This window comes from Emydura macquarii, unplaced genomic scaffold, assembly GCF_026122565.2.
Source record: "Emydura macquarii macquarii isolate MOO-44397 ecotype Brisbane River unplaced genomic scaffold, CSIRO-AGI_Emac_v2 contig_2422, whole genome shotgun sequence".
NCBI classification, from domain to species: Eukaryota; Metazoa; Chordata; order Testudines; family Chelidae; genus Emydura; species Emydura macquarii.
Genome location: NW_027132559.1, coordinates 32865602 through 32881808, shown reverse-complemented (window position 1 = coordinate 32881808; position 16207 = coordinate 32865602). Strand labels below are relative to the sequence as shown.

The window sequence follows — 16207 nt, the reverse complement described above, 5'->3', positions numbered from 1 at the left end:
TTTAATGAAACACATGGGTGGACCCTAAAAGTACAAGGGAAAGGCCTGTGGTAAGGACTGTAGAACTGGTTCAAACCACCACATCAAATAAAATATTTTAAATAATTTCCTCTTACTACTTCTCCCTCTGTTCCTCCTGCAAATGCCTGTGGAATCACAAATATCTAATTCAGGTTAAGGAATTACAATCATTAAAGCCGGTTGGTTAATGTATCAGATAGTGACTATATCAGTTATTTTAGGAGACATATACAAGAACTCAGGACTTGACAGGAAAATATATCTTTGGTTTATTTTAGAAACATATTTGCCATTTTACAGACTGTAATTCTTTCAGGATAGAGGTGCCTTTTCTATAGTCTGCAATGCCCCTCTGTCATGTACATTGGCCAAACTGAACTGTCACTACGCAAAAGAATAAATGGACACAAATCAGACATAAAAAATGGTAACATCCATAAACCAGTCGGAGAGCACTTCAATCTCCCAGGACACTCTAGCTGACTTGAAAGTTGCCATACTTCTACAAAAAAATTTCAAAAACAGACTTCAGCGAGAAACTGCAGAGCTGGAACTCATATGCAAACTTGACACAATCAGACTGGATCTGAACAGGGACTTGGAATGGTTATCTCATTACAAGAAGTAATTGTCACTGTTCACACATTCTCACCTTCTAATCAACAGTTGTGATAGGCCTCATCTACTCTAACTGAATTGACTTGCCCTCCCCATTGTTGTTTCTTACCCTAGGATGTATATATATACCTCCTATCTGTGATTTCCATTTCATGCATCTGACGAAGTGGGTTGCAGCCCATGAAAGCTTATGCCTGCAGGAATTTGTTAGTCTTTAAGGTGCTTCAGGACTCTCGTTGTTTTTGCTGTATACAAACTAACACGGCTACCCATCTGGAACTTATAACCTATCATAGTTTTCTTGTTAGATTTTTATTATCTAACATAAAATGACCCTTAGTTGCTTAAATAGGCAAGCAGAAATTGAAATTGATTTCTCAAAGTATTTTCATAGAGCATCTTGGTTTAAAGTCGTACTATACATTTCATCACATGGAGTCTTTATTTTCTTGGAAAATTAAAATATTCAGTCTAATTTGGAAAATTATGAATGTTTCATAGAATTACTTGTGGTAATAAAAACTTAACAAAATCAGTAATATTTCCCTGAACAACAAACAAAATATCTCAATATTTTGGGCAAAATAATTTGGAACACACATTTGGAAGGTAAAGGGACTAGAGCTGGGTGATTTTTAAAAAAATGTAAAAAAAAAATGTTCCATTTGGTACAAACAAACGGAAAAAATGACTCTATATCTTGGTAGTCAGGGCACTCATCTGGGAAACCTAAGTTCATGTCCCTTCTCCAATGACTATTTAATTATTTATGCACAGTGGAACAGCTTCAACAGGAAAGACTTGGACAGACTCCATCAGAATATCCCATAGCCCAGTGGCGTGGGGACTCTTCTATAGTGTAGGAGATCCCAGTTCAAATCCCTTCTCTGGGAGAGGAGGAGAATGAGCCCAGGTATCTCCTAGCCCAGATGAGTGCTCTAATCACTGAGCTATAGCTTATAAGGGAGACACTACTTTCTCCTTCTTCTCACCACTTTAAAAATGCCCAGAAAAACAAAGTTTTGGATTGAATTAAACATTTTGCTCAACCCAAAAAGGACTTTTTCAATTTGCTGAAATATTTTTACTTTTCAAATTTGGTTCCATCCAAACTGATATTTTCTCCACAATTTTTCAGAAATGTCAGAGAACAAAAAAAATCTGTTATTTGCCCTGCTCTAAAAGGGACACAAGCATCAAGACATCATCACTCAACTAGGTTCCTTTCATCTCAAAGACTGCAGCTCTGCATTTGTATCTCTGCTGTTGGACTTGTATGGTGTTCGACTAGTTGTGCATAAAGTAAAGGAAGTTAAATAACTGTGGTGAAACAGAGAAACTGTTCAGGCAGAAAAACTGAAGAAAAGCATTATTTAAAACAATTTCAGCTATAACACATACTTCATATTTTAAATTCTAGATATAAAAAGAAGAAAGCAAAACTGAAGTGTTGATACTCACACTGAATTCTTAATGCAAAGCTTTTGTACGAACGCTACCACAAGCAGCGTGTCTAACACAATTTGAAGCAGTTGAAATCATAATGATAGTTTCTCAAATTTAATTGGTATTACAAATGAGCCCCACAGCAACCTTGTCACAGTAATGCTGTTTACAACCTTTTCTGACAAATAGACATAATCATGACTGACTACAGCTTTTGCATGGTTCCAAATATCTTTTTGAAATCTGGTTGGAAAGAGGTGGCATGAATGTTGTTAAAGAAAAAGAATTACAAAGATATATACTGTACAAATGACTTTAATCCAAGAGAAGTCTTAAATTGTATGAAAAAGATAGCAATAGGGTTAAGGATTCTTCCCCTTCCAAATATAGCGGAGAACTTGTATAAATTTTTTTTTTTAAAGTTAGTGCAACACTGATTACATGAATTTATCATACAAATGAAGTAAATTGAGGTAATCAAATCTACCTTAGGCTTGGTCTACGCTTACCTCCGCAATTCGGCAGAAGTCGACGGGAGCTACACAAAGAACTTGCGTAACTGCCATCGACTGCTGTGCTTCTCTTCTGCACGCTGTCTTCACTGCACTGCGCCGGTTCCCGTCGACGCAGCACTACGCCACTTGTGGGGGTGGATTAATAACGTTGACTTCTGGATTGACTGAGCGGGTCTTCACTGACCGCTCAGTCGATCCAGATAAGACGATCTGATGGCAGCAACTTTGCCGCTGTTAGTGTAGACATAGCTCTAGTTACACATTTAAGCAGACTAAATAGTCATAAAATGTACCTCAGAATACATAATGCTAAAGTCAGGAAATAAAATATGTACTAAGGACTGTCAAAGGGTGAGGGCCCTTTAAGAGGGATGGGGCTCAGCTGCACTCTGTGCCAGGCTAACCTCACTTTTCCAGATGAAGGGAATAAATTCCAGGGATTATATGGTAGAAGACTGCAACTAAGTGCCAGGCCTGCTGGGATGCAAAGGACAGCATGAGTTCGGGTAGAAGGCTGAAGACAAGGGAGCAGATGGCTCTCCTTGGCACCCATGCAGATGTTCTAGGAGTGCAACTCTGCAGGGAGCAGGCTGAAAGCTAATCTGTTGGAGGAAAGCTTCAGCAGAAAGCAGTAGACAGACTTGTCTTAATGCCCAGGCAGAGGACCTAAGAAGTAATCTTAAGAAGGGAGTAATCAGCTCCTGCAAGAGGCCACAGGAAAAGGACACAATTTACATGTGGAAATTAAGTTGTTAATTCAGTCTCTGAAAAAAAGGGACTGAAATCCTGTGATTGCTGAGAGTTCTTTTGAGGCAGTGGCTGGCAAGATAGCCCACTGGCCTACAGGGATAAACTCGAATCCTTTGAAAAATACTAACTGTTTATGATCTCAAATAATTAACAAAACATATGCATTAATAACGTAAGTCCAGTCCTTTAATTATTCTCATATGTATAATTTCACTGAAGTTGATTAAGTTATGTATATAAATATGGCTCACTTATGTGAACAAGGTTTAAAGGGATTTGGCCCTGTATTTGCAGGCAAAGATTTTTAACAGTAAGTGCTTAAAGCTAGGCTGCAAAGTCCATACTAAGGCATCTTAATAAGTGACATGATTGTCAAAAGTGCTAAGCATCCAGCAGCTCCCACAGAAGTCCTGTGTTGTCTCTTCAGGCATCCACATCTAGTTCTCTTTGTGGAGGGTGGCCAGACACACTACTGCAACAACTCCACTGATCTCAATGGTTTAAAATTCTAGAAGGCATTTAAGATGGTTTTCCCACAATTTGTATCACAGATTGTATTACAGAACTGTAAGATATCTCATGGTGCACGATCTTTTCCCTTTCTTCCAACGAGAACCACTATTTTAAAAAAATGTACGTGACCAAGGATGACAGGCACCAAATCTAACTACTGAAAAAAGAGTGTGTTTTAAAGAAAATTTTTTCAAGGTGTTAAAAAACAAAACCCAGGGTATGCCAAAAAAAACCAATAACTCAACATTGCTGAGCTCCAATGTCTCATCTAACTAACAACCAACTCACTATCAATCTAGTCAGTTCTCCATTTTTTGCAATTGCCTCCTTGCACTACAGTGAGCAAAATTCTCCTAAGTTTTTTAAAGGTCTCAAGAATGTCTCAGCAATGCAGAAAATGAAGGGATAATGCGAATGACAAAAGAAAGCTGGCAAGTTTATTGTTTGGTCTACCAGCCTTTTTGCCCAAGTGCTTTTTTTTTATTTTAACAAGACATTTACAAAAGTAAAGGTAAAAAACTAAAACAAAAACCCCAATTTTATAAGTTCTCTAACTACTTACTAAGGTTCTCAGAACAAATCCAAATAGTGAAGTACTGCTGAGTTTCTTGAGACAGACGCATTCCTTCCATTATCTGCTGTACAGTAGTATTGTTTCCATGTTTCAGCTCAACAGAGCGATATGACCCATCCATTCGATAAATACGCACCTTTTCATACTATGGCAAAAATATATAAAAATAACATTAAAATAAATGGGAGAAAAATTAATCATAAGCTAAAATCCTACTTTTCTATTGCTTTCATTTCCACAAACATCAATTTTTAATCCAATTTAATAGCATTTACATTTTGAGGAAAATAATTATGCAGAATTCTTTTATATTTATCTTGGAATGGATCAGAATGCCCTTCACAGATCTGTGGGCCTCCCAGGACCCATGTAGCATTCTCTCTCTCTAAATTCCTAGACCGCGCCCATTACTGTAGTAGCTAAGGTGCAGATTTTTAAAGGTATTTAGGTGTTGAAGTGCTGAACAGACCAATGCATAAATTCATTTAAAAAACCGCTTACATATATCCTGCCAAATGCATTCTGTAATTACTACTACTGATTGACTATGAATTATGCACACAACTAGTCTATATTAAAACACCTTCTTGTTACCCTACTTAAGAACCATGAGGACTTGCACTGAGGACTTAAACTTCTTATCTCCAGTTGTTTCAAAGCTTTAGCTGTTTAAATGAGAGATCAGTTCCTTCTTCAATCACATTTAAAGTCAAATGAAAATGCACTTTAAAATAACATGTCAACAGACTGTATCTTCAAACATTAGAAGACAGACAAAAGAAAATAGGAGTAGCATGATCAATAGTGGCAGTAGAATTTGTGGCATTTTATAGAAATCAAAATATTACATTTTAAAATATTGCACACAGCTTTAGAGCCATAGGTATAAGATACAAATATTTAAAATGACAAATCCATGATATGTCCCTGTTCACATAAAAAAATCTACGTATATGCAGAGTATGTGTCCTGTAGACTTTAGTTGCTATATGTGGATCTACCACTTGCCTCAGTTTTCCGCTCTGTATACATTTTCTAAGACTTTAAAATATGGCCCCTAAACTGTTTAAAAGGTAGTAAACACATACAGGTTTATTTATGGCTTCCTTCAACAGTTTTGCTGTTGCTTCCCAATCATTTTGTTTGCTCTCTTCACAGACATTCAATGGGGATCTTCCTTGTTGATCAGTAATGTGCTATAAATATGAACAGAAAGACTGGCATAAATATAGATTTCAATCTAGATAGGTAAACATTACAGTTTTGCAAATAAATCCTAGATATTTTAGTTTCAATAATATTAATTAAAATCCTTCCTTGATCACAGGGTTCAGAAGTTTGATTGTTTAAATACTTTTAATTAATTGCACTTTTGTATTATTGTGTCCATTTCTGGCTCCACAGGAAAACACTGGGGTAAGAAGCACAGATGTGTTTCCAGGCCAAGACTGAGGTGTTGTTGGCAGAGTTGTATGAAAAACCTTGCATAGGGTTTGCTTACACTAAACCTTATTATAGTCCATGCTGTCAGTCATTTATTACCTAAACACCAATTTGACTCCATTTAAAATAAAATTTTAGTATTCTAATTTTTGCTACTGTGTATTCTGACATATATTTTGCACATAAAATAGAGTAAAATCCAGAGTCAGAAATCTTCTCTGGTGTTGGTGGGGGCTGTGGGGAGAGGGTTTGCAGTTCCCATTGACTTATTTATTATCAGCAAGTTAAATGTAATATAACTAACAACAAAAACTGCCCCACTTGATGGGGTTATGACTTCAATCCAATAATGTATTTTCCATCTGTACATTTTCATCACATTATGTACATTTGTTATTGGACACAGTATGTATGTACAACAAATGTATACAAAAATTGTGCAGAATTTGATTGCTTCCCTCTCTCCACCCTTTGTATGCTGCAGAAAAGAGAGGAACTAACAGCACATGCCTTTTATAATTGTGACCACTTTGCTTATACTTGGACATAGTCTGCTCTACCGCTCTTTATCTAATTCCTTGTCTTTTTTTTACTATAATATCCGATAGGGGCAGGCACTGTCTCTTTCCATGTGTTTACAGAGCACCTAGAACAATGCAGCCCAGCCCTGATTAGAGCTTATTGATGCTATTGCGATAAAAAAAATGACTATTAACTAGACAAGTAACAGAAATATGCAATTCAAGCAAAAAATCCAGAGGCTGAGGAATTTAATTCTTGATAATGAATAGGAACTTTACAAAAAGACAGTAAGAGCTTAGACTAAAATCTCTAGTAAAATCAGTCTGTATGTTTGGGGCAGAATAAGTTTGAAGATGGAGTACAATATCATATGAAACAACTGGAATTTGGGAGTTTAAAATGTATTTCCTTTTTAATTTAATTTAATAGAGACAATTAAGAACTGAAATTGCATTTCTTTGTTTTTACCTGGGAAATAGAAGATACACAACACATGAGAGATATTGTAAGTGTGTGCTGCAACTGAAGGTAAGACTATCATTCCAATTACAAAGGTATCTTACTCTGTCAATTTCCGGATGGTTTAGAAGAATTTGCACAATTTCAGCATGTCCTCCTCCAGCAGCAAAATGAAGAGGAGAGCTAAGTTGTCCATTCAATAGGTTTGGATTACATTTCCCTTTCTCCAGCAACATTCGAGTGGCTTCAACTTTTCCATACCTTCAAGAAAGATTAAAAGCAGAACGGTCATAACAAAGAACATAATTAAAAAAAAACAAAAAAAAAAAAACCCCCAAAAACCTGTTTCAGATGCTTTCAGAGATATTCCTGAATGTTTTAGGACATGTGGCATATTTAGGATAGGGAAATGTGGTCTAGATTAATTCACTATAATTTGGGCACCCAACTGGTTGAAAAATCATTCTCAAAGAGTACTTTATCAGTGATTTGCTGTTAAACTGTGAGGATTTATCTAGTGGGATCCTGCAGGGGTCAGTCCTGGGTCCAGTACTATTAAATATTTTCATTAATGACTTGGATAATGGAGTAGAGAGTATGCTTATAGAATTGCAGAAGACACCATGCTGGGAGGGGTTGCAAACACTTTGGAGGACAGGATTAGAATTCAAAATGATCCTGATATACAGGAAAATTGGTCTGAAATTAACAAGATGAAATTTAATAAAGACAAATGCAAACTATTACCCTAAGAAAGGAAAAATCAAATGCACAACTACAAAATGGGGAATAACTAGCTAAGCAGTAGTATTTCAGAAAAGGATCTGGGGATTATAGTGGCTCACAAATTCAATACGATCCAACAATGTGATTCAGTTGCGAAAAAAGAAAAATATAATTCTGGGATGTATTAACAGGAGCACCGTATGCATGAGCGGGAGGTAACTGTTCCACTTTACTTGGTCTTCAAATACAGTAAGGGATGTTACAAAGAGAACAGTGATCAATTGTACTCCATGTCCACTGAAGAAGTAATCAAGTTAGTTTGCAACAAAGGAGATATAGATTAGATATTAGGAAAAATTTTCTAACTAGAATCATAGTTAAGTACTGTAAGAGGCTTCCAAGGGAGGTCATGGAATCCCTGTCATTGGAGATTTTTAAAGACAAAACACCAGTCAGGGATCATCTAGGTATACTTGGTCCTGCCTCAGCACAAGGAGGGATGAATACATGACCTCTTGAGGTCCCTTCCAGCCCTATATTTCTACGATATAAAGAATAGAGCTGTATTGTGAACAATTTTAGTTCCGACTACAGGTCTGCAGATTCTTATTTTCTGGCTAAACCTACTTCTCATTAAGGCCTATTTACATGTGTAGTTCAGTGGGAAGTGGATTTGAGTCAATGGAATTTTTGATGAGCTAAAAACATTTTACAATGTTTTAAAAGAAAGTGTAATTTCTTTCACTCTTCAATAATTCAAAAAATAGCTGAAGAAATTTTCTACAAAATATCTGGGCTAAGAAAACACATAAGGTTAATTATCCAAAGAACATATTTTCAGAAAGTAAGGATCATGTGAAAAAAAAGGTTATAATGAAACTTCTGGTAGTAATAGCTATAGTGGCCAGGTTACAATTATAAGATGTACTCTAGAGACCCGGTACAGAAGCAAAAGTAAACACTGAAATGACAAAAAGAACAGAACATATTATTTAAACTTCTCACTCTCGGTGTACTTTCAAAATGGAATAATCAAGCCTTTGTTTAATAATAATAATGCTCTTCAGTTTTATACCACATTCTATCTAAGGGTTCCCAAGCATGACATTAAAATATTTTTATTTTCAAAATCCAGTTTATCTTGCATTATTTATGTGACTAACTTTCTGCATTTGTCTCAGCATAGACAAAAATACTGAAACATTTCTATTGGTCTGAGGGTTTATAATATTTGTTTTCATAAAATCTAAATTTTGGGGTAAATTTCAGTTGTCAATGTCTCTTTAATCAAATTAGAAACATAGGAATTGGTATTCTGGATCAGACCTATGGCTCATCTAGTCCAGTACCCTGTCTTTGATAGGGGCCAGAACCAAATGTTTCAGAGGAAGGGACAATAAAACGAGCATTAGGCAGATATAGAATAATGTGCCCCTCCAACTAGATCTCCACCTCCTAAGCCCTCTAGTCAGAGACTAGCTTAAAATCTTGAAGCATGAAGTTTAATATCATTTCCAACCTTTTTTTTCATTAACTATAAGAACAAATGACATCTACAGTTCTAGAGTTTGGATTTCCTGGAATTTAATTATTATTATAAATCATATAAGTGCTTAATGGTAGAGGTTTTCAACCACATATACCAGGAATACATTCACTTGGCAAAAATACTCACCAGCACGCATAATGGATAGGTGCCCAATGATCACTGTCTAACTGGCTGACTGAAAAGTTGTCATCTAGAAGGTGGCTCAGTAATTCAGAGTCTCCTTCACAAGCACTGCGATGAAGAGGGAAATCATCCACCCATTGGCGCTCTCTAGTAATGATAAGCAAAATATGAAAAAGATGCAACTCACTTATATTTCAAACATCAAATGTAAAGAAACATAACAATGACACACTTATGGGTATCTAATGATGTGCACAAAGCACAAGCAACTAAAATGAGTCAATGTTTATACAATTAGAATTTAGGTAGACAGATGGCCAGCCATGACTAATATTCATCATGCTAAGAAACACTCATTTTAGTGTTGCCTCACCCTCCAGCTGATCCCCCACTCCACCCTACATTTGTTCGTTTCACCAATCTGTTGTGTTCTGCTGCAAGCTCTTTGGGAACTGTTTTTTTTGTTTTTGTTTGTTTTTTTTGACAAGTCTTTGTGCAGTTACTAGGACAATGGGGCCCTGATCCCTGAATGGGGCCTTAGAAACAATTGTCATATGAATAAATAATATAAAATATAATTAAATAAATGTAACACAATACTTGTCTTCCATGACACTGCTCATGCTGCGTTGCCACTTTTCTCGTTTTGGAATCTGAATCTTTGAATAGTCTGGTGCTCCAAGACCAAAGTATGGATTTATAACCACTTTATCAACCTAGGAAGACAAAATAATGTTTTTTTAAAAACTGAAAAACTTCTCATTGAGACTTGAACGAACCAATCACAATGACTTGTATGTTCTCTTGGAACCAGTGTAAACACAGTAACTTGTTGCTATTAAGGGGACAGATTTTCAAATTTGAAAATCAAATCTGGCCACAAGCATGCACCAGACCCACCGACAGCAACTCCAGGTCCCAGGGCAGAACAGTCAATAGCCCGCCCAGAAAGTGATGGATGAGGTGTAAGTGAGCTTCTGCTGGAAGTTTTTGCTCATTTATTATGTGCCGTGCAGGTTCTCAGGTGGCTGAGGCAGCTACTCAGCTTCCCGGGTCCCTTGGACTTCCCAGGGAGATTACTAATGAACTCAGGAAGCTAAATATCAAATACTACCTCCTCAGTTGCCCAGGAACCTGTGTGGCACATAATAAATGAACTTGGCTCAGGGGAGGGGCAGAAAGCTCAACCAGAGGGGGCCTCGGGGAAAGGGGTGGGTGGAGGAAAGGCAGATACATATCTACCCTCCAATCCACCTGGGCCCTTTTAAATTGCCAGGCCCCTGGGCAATTGCCCCTTCCCCACCTCCATTGGCGGGCCTGGCATGCTTTGAGAAAATCTGACTATGTTAATGTTCAGTACATGATTATCAAATCCATTTCATAACTAAAATATAGTTCATACTACAAAACTCTTACCCTGTTGGTATACTGAAGATCTGACCCAAACAAAGGGTTGTAGATACACATATCTGCTTTCTCCAGCGCCAACATTTTGCTCTTTATTTCTAGTGCAGTATAGCCCATGTGTAGTGAGTTCTCAGTCTGCCCTGGTTCAATAGCATATGCAGGGTTTGTGACATTAGTTTTAATCCTCTCAAGAGGAGATGGTCTGAATAAAGCTGGGATGGAATGAGATTGTGTATGTCTTTCATCTAACCATCTGCAGAACGGAATGGAAAAGTCACACTAGTATTTGTTCATTTTTGAAGATATACAAAGCACTGATTCTTTACTCACACTGGGTACACCACTCATGGGGAAGTCAAAGGTTGTTGAGTGCATGAAGAGGTTACAAAATTAGGCCCTAAATCTGTTACATGAGTTGCTCCTGACTCTAAGGAGTGCTTTTACTGACAGAGAAGGAGGGACCTGTCCCCTATTTAGGTTGAGCTGGGGAGAAACATAGGGCCATTTACACATTCCTCTTGCTGAGGTAAGGTTTTGCCACTCACATATACATTGTGGGGCAGGACTTAGGGCCTGCAGTAAGTCTTTATCTTCAGGAGACTGTCTTGGCATTTAATTGCTGATTTTATGTTGTCATTACGTTGATCATTGTGGGTTTTGGAGGCTTTTTTTGGGTCAAGTCAGATTTGAGGTGGACATACTTTTGCAGGGGAAAAATTTATTTGGTTATTTAGGCGAGGATGGGAGGGAAGTAGGGAGGGATATATATCCCCAGAATTGTGGGATTCACTGTGTAGCTAGGACAGAAACACTCACAAGCAGAGACTACCTAGAGTCTGTCTCAGTGGTAGCTTTAACTTCTCTATGGGAGTAGAGTGTGGTTTGTGGTCCAAGACATGTCTCCAAACCTGGGTATGCTGTATGGTATCTCTAGCTTGGAAGTGTCTTGTGACTTTGGGGTCTGCTAGTCAGGAAAAAGGGTGTCCTGGATGCCAGCTACCCTTTGCTACAAAGAATACCTTCATTCCCTCCATTTGTTTACAATTTTGTTTGTTTATTTAGTAGAGCTGTCACCACTGTGCAGTAAACTATCTCTGGCTTGTGAAGTGGACTATAAAATGGATAGAGAACTGGCTAGAGCATAGGGCTCAACGAGTAGTGATCAATGGCTCTATGTCTAGCTGGCAACCGGTCACAAGCGGAGTTCCCCAGGGGTCGGTCCTGGGGCCGGTTTTGTTCAACGTCTTCATTAATGATCTGGAAGATGGGGTAGATTGCACCCACAGCAAGTTTGCGGATGACACTAAGCTGAGGGGAGTGGTAGATACCCTGGAAGGTAGGGATAGGATACAGAAGGACCTAAACAAACTGGAGGATTGGGCCAAAAGAAATCTGATGAGGTTCAACAAAGAAAAGTGCAGAGTCCTCCAGTTAGGAAGGAAGAATCCCATGCACAGCTATAGACTGGGGACCGACGAGCTAGGCAGCAGTTCTGCAGAAAAGGACCTGGGGGTAACAGTGGATAAAAAGCTGGATATGAGTCAGCAGTGTGCCCTTGTTGTCAAGAAGGCTAATAGCATATTGGGCTGCATTAGGAGGAGCATTGCCAGCACATCGCGGGAAGTGATTATTCCCCTCTATTCGGCATTGGTAAGGCCGCATTTAGAGTATTGTGTCCAGTTTTTGGCCCCCCACTACAAAAAGGATGTGGACAAGTTGGAGAGAGTACAGCGGAGGGCAACCAAAATGATTAGGGGGCTGGAGCACAGGACTTATGAGGAGAGGCTAAGGAAACTGGGCTTGTTTAGTCTGCAAAAGAGAAGAATGAGGGGGGATTTGATAGCAGCCTTTAACTACCTGAAAGGGGGTTCCAGGGAGGATGGGACTAGGCTGTTCTCGATGGTGGCAGATGACAGAACGAGGAACAACGGTCTCAAGTTGCAGTTGGGGAGGTCTAGGTTGGACATTAGGAAAAGGTTTTTCACTAGGAGGGTGGTGAAGCACTGGAATGGGTTACCTAGGGAGGTGGTGGAATCTCCATCTTTAGAGTTTTTTAAGATGAGGCTTGACAAAGCCCTGGCTGGGATGATATAGCTGAGATTAGTCCTGCTTTGAGCAGGGGGTTGGACTAGATGACCTCCTGAGGTCCCTTCCAACTCTAATATTCTATGATTCTAAGTGTCTTTTGAGCATCTACCCATTAGATGTTTAGGGAGTTCGAACCTTTCAGAATTATTGCTTCAGTTTGTCTAAAGACTCAGTTAGATGACATCAGTAACACTTGTTCACATTTTCAAGGTTTTCTTCACAATCATAAAGGCTAGAAACAAATATATTAAATGGAAGCTTAGATTCTAGGGCATCCATACAATGATAGGTAAGCTGAACAATTACCAATGTGAAGTAGACAGAAACTTATGACTATCAGTGCTAATAAATAAAAAATGAACAAAAAAAAACCGATAAGTCAGAGCTTATAACTTATATTTTGCAATCATCTTTGGCCTTCATCCTGCCAACATTTATGCATGTGCCTAATTTTAATCACGTGAGCCATTCTATTGTATTCAATGTCTGTAGAACAGAACGGACAAGCCGTGCTTTCTGAAGATAAAATAAAGGACTGATTGTTTTACAACTGAATGGGGCAACACATGAGCAAAGTTAAGAGTGTATGTGTTTGCAAGTACAGAATTTAGGAGTGAGTCACTTTTAAAATCTGAAGAATCACAGGATTTCTTTGCTAGATGGAGCTGAAGAAGTCAGACTCACCAAAAGTATGTGCTTAGCTAATTTTCCATCAGAAATCTGATTAATCAAATTATCAGAATTTTCTAATTTTTAAAAAGTGCTGTAAATCTGTGGAGGATATACTATATTATTCATAAGTAGCAGAGGCTTAATTTCTAGTTTAAGTGCAAATCTCAGTGCAATCTTAACTATGGAGATGCTAAGGTGACTCCATTATTCTCTGGCAAATATTGTTAGTTTATCATTAAGATGATCTATATAAGATGTAGATATCATTATTAATATTCTTGCACGCTTCTGTAATACATTAGAAGTGATCAAGTCTCTTTTTGGGAACCTCTAGATTTAAAAAAGATCTTCACTTCAAAACTATCTGGTGTGAAGGATTACAAATCAATCCTCAAGATCTGCTTGGTATTTTAAATAAACGTACTAAGAAAACAACATGTGATATTATCATGATTGCCTTCTCAATGATCACAAGACTGCTGTGAAATGATTCTAATTTTTCATGTTTGCAGACAGGGTTCCTTGTTTATTTTCTATTTCTAACCAAGTATTTCTACTTAATGACATTTCTTACTTATCCAAGGCTATTAACATTCTAGCAGTGAGTGTAGCAAAATGAGTGCTGGATTCGCTGCACACCCTCATGATGTCCTGTAAACAGTAGAAAACTGGGCATCCAGGACTGTATGTGTATTTCGTATTATCTAAAAAAGAAAGGGAAAAACAGAAAACTTTTCAACAGCAAAAAAATCTTGTTTCCCCATTATACAATTTCAGCCAAAATAGATATTCTATTTTTAGACTATGGTAGATCAATTTTTTCCAAATGGCAACAGATACAAATTACATATGTAAGTGTTGTAGGGGTTTTGGTTCCAGGATATTAGAGGGATGAGGTGGGTGAGGGAATATCTTTTATTGGACCAACTTCTAAAGCTTGCCTTCTACCAGCAGAAGTTGGTCCAATAAAAGATATTGCCACACCCACCTTCTCTCTCAAAAATTACATACCAATTCTTATATAACAAAATTCAATCCAATAAAGTTGCCCTAAATGTATTACAAAATGCTCAGTTACTGTCCCACCATTGTGATCATGGGGGTTTTTTTTTTTGTAGTTACTGAAAAAACTGTATACACTGTTGAAGGAAAAATAACCTGTAAGCCTTGACAAAGACCTCATGACTGAAATAATGGTTTTTTGGCCAACTTTCACTTTCAAAGCATATCACAAACAGCAAATGAACATGTTTCCCCCAGTAGAACACAAAAAGCCTTCATAATATTTGTAATTTATTTTAGTCCCTTATTATGTGAAATATATTTTGCCTTCAGAGACCTACTCAGTATTCCTTACTCAGACAAGAATGCCCCTTGACTTCAATGGGCACTGTTCTCTGAGAAAATAGTATAAATACAGTAGACTTTGTAATAAACAAAATTTGTTTTTTTGTTTCATAATACCAATATTAACTATTGTGAAATGTATTGAATACAAGATAGAACGTATAACAAAATATTGCACTGGTTCTCTAAAAATGCAACATTTTATTTTTTAAAACCTTTGATTCTCTTTAAACTTTGAATAACAATATTTTCCTCCTGTTTTCAGGTATCTGGAGAAACAGACAATTATGGACATTTACCAACCTCAATCCAATTCTTCCAAACCCAAATATAAATATCATAACAGTTAACATTTATATTACATATGTATGTAAATTCTTTAGGAAACAACAGTTTAACTTTCTCTAAAATACACACAATTTCAGGAATTATGTTTTAACGTTACCTTTGACAACTGTTGGAACAATGAAAAGAGATGCTTCCCTGCCCACCTTCTCTCCATCAAGAGGAAATGTCTTCATTAACACTACTCGTTTTCCTAACATATTATTAAAACAACAAAGAAAGTCAATTGAGTCTTGAATGGCCAACTGGACAAGTGATTGATAGCTTGATTCTTCCTGATTCCCAGGAAACAAAATCAAATATTATTTCCCAAAAAACTTAGGAAGAAAAAGATATCTGAATAAACCTGAGCAACTGCATGAACATATATGCAGCTCAACATACACACAGACACTGTTAACAGGTAAATAATCCTATTATTTTCAGTTTCCCTTCATATGACTATTTTCCATGAACCTAATCATTGTCATTGCTCTTCTTTAAACCACCTCTAAAATCTGAATACACTTTTTTAAATGATGTGTCCAACAATGCACACAGTATTCCACATGAAGGTGAACCATCAATTTATATAATGGCATTATATTTTCCATATTATTCTCCATCCCATCTTTGTGCAACCTAACATTTGGTTTGCCTTTTTTACCTCAGTTGCACATTTAGCAAAGTCTTCATTGAACTGTGCACAGTGATGCCCCGGTTCTTTTAGTATTATAACTTTGACCAATTTACCAGGTACAGTTTAAGGCTAACTGGTGCATAATTTCCTGGATCATCCCTAAAGCTTTTTTTTTAAATTGAGAATTTTTTTAACTCTGATTAAGGTTGGGTGCATTGTAACAATTTTTCCAAGAATTTAGAAACTTCGCTGTAAAACTCATTTTGGACTAAAACATAGGTATTGGCACATAAGGTCTCACCTATATTTGTCATAAACAGTTTTGTTTTTTTTAAAAATATTTAGAAGTAAAAGGAAAATAAAGGGCAGTCAGAGTTCAGTTGCATGTTTCTCTTTGCAGAATTTAAAATAGAGCTAGATTTTTAAAGCAGATGTTGTTTTATTAATTGCTCCAACTGGCCTATTTTGAG

The 16207-nt window shown here is 37.2% G+C and overlaps 1 protein-coding gene across 1 annotated transcript in view; it reads right to left on the bottom strand.

The window, feature by feature from the left end:
* The window catches only part of KRIT1 (KRIT1 ankyrin repeat containing), a 41661-nt gene that overhangs the window by 16050 nt on the left and 9404 nt on the right, over window positions 1–16207 (bottom strand). The window contains exons 5-12 of the mRNA XM_067562211.1: window positions 15219–15311; window positions 14001–14130; window positions 10676–10919; window positions 9860–9975; window positions 9263–9406; window positions 6966–7122; window positions 5526–5633; window positions 4426–4582 (exon numbers count right to left, since the gene is read on the bottom strand). Coding sequence (XP_067418312.1) covers window positions 4426–4582; window positions 5526–5633; window positions 6966–7122; window positions 9263–9406; window positions 9860–9975; window positions 10676–10919; window positions 14001–14130; window positions 15219–15311 — 1149 coding nt within the window. The remainder of the gene's footprint in view (window positions 1–4425; window positions 4583–5525; window positions 5634–6965; window positions 7123–9262; window positions 9407–9859; window positions 9976–10675; window positions 10920–14000; window positions 14131–15218; window positions 15312–16207) is intronic.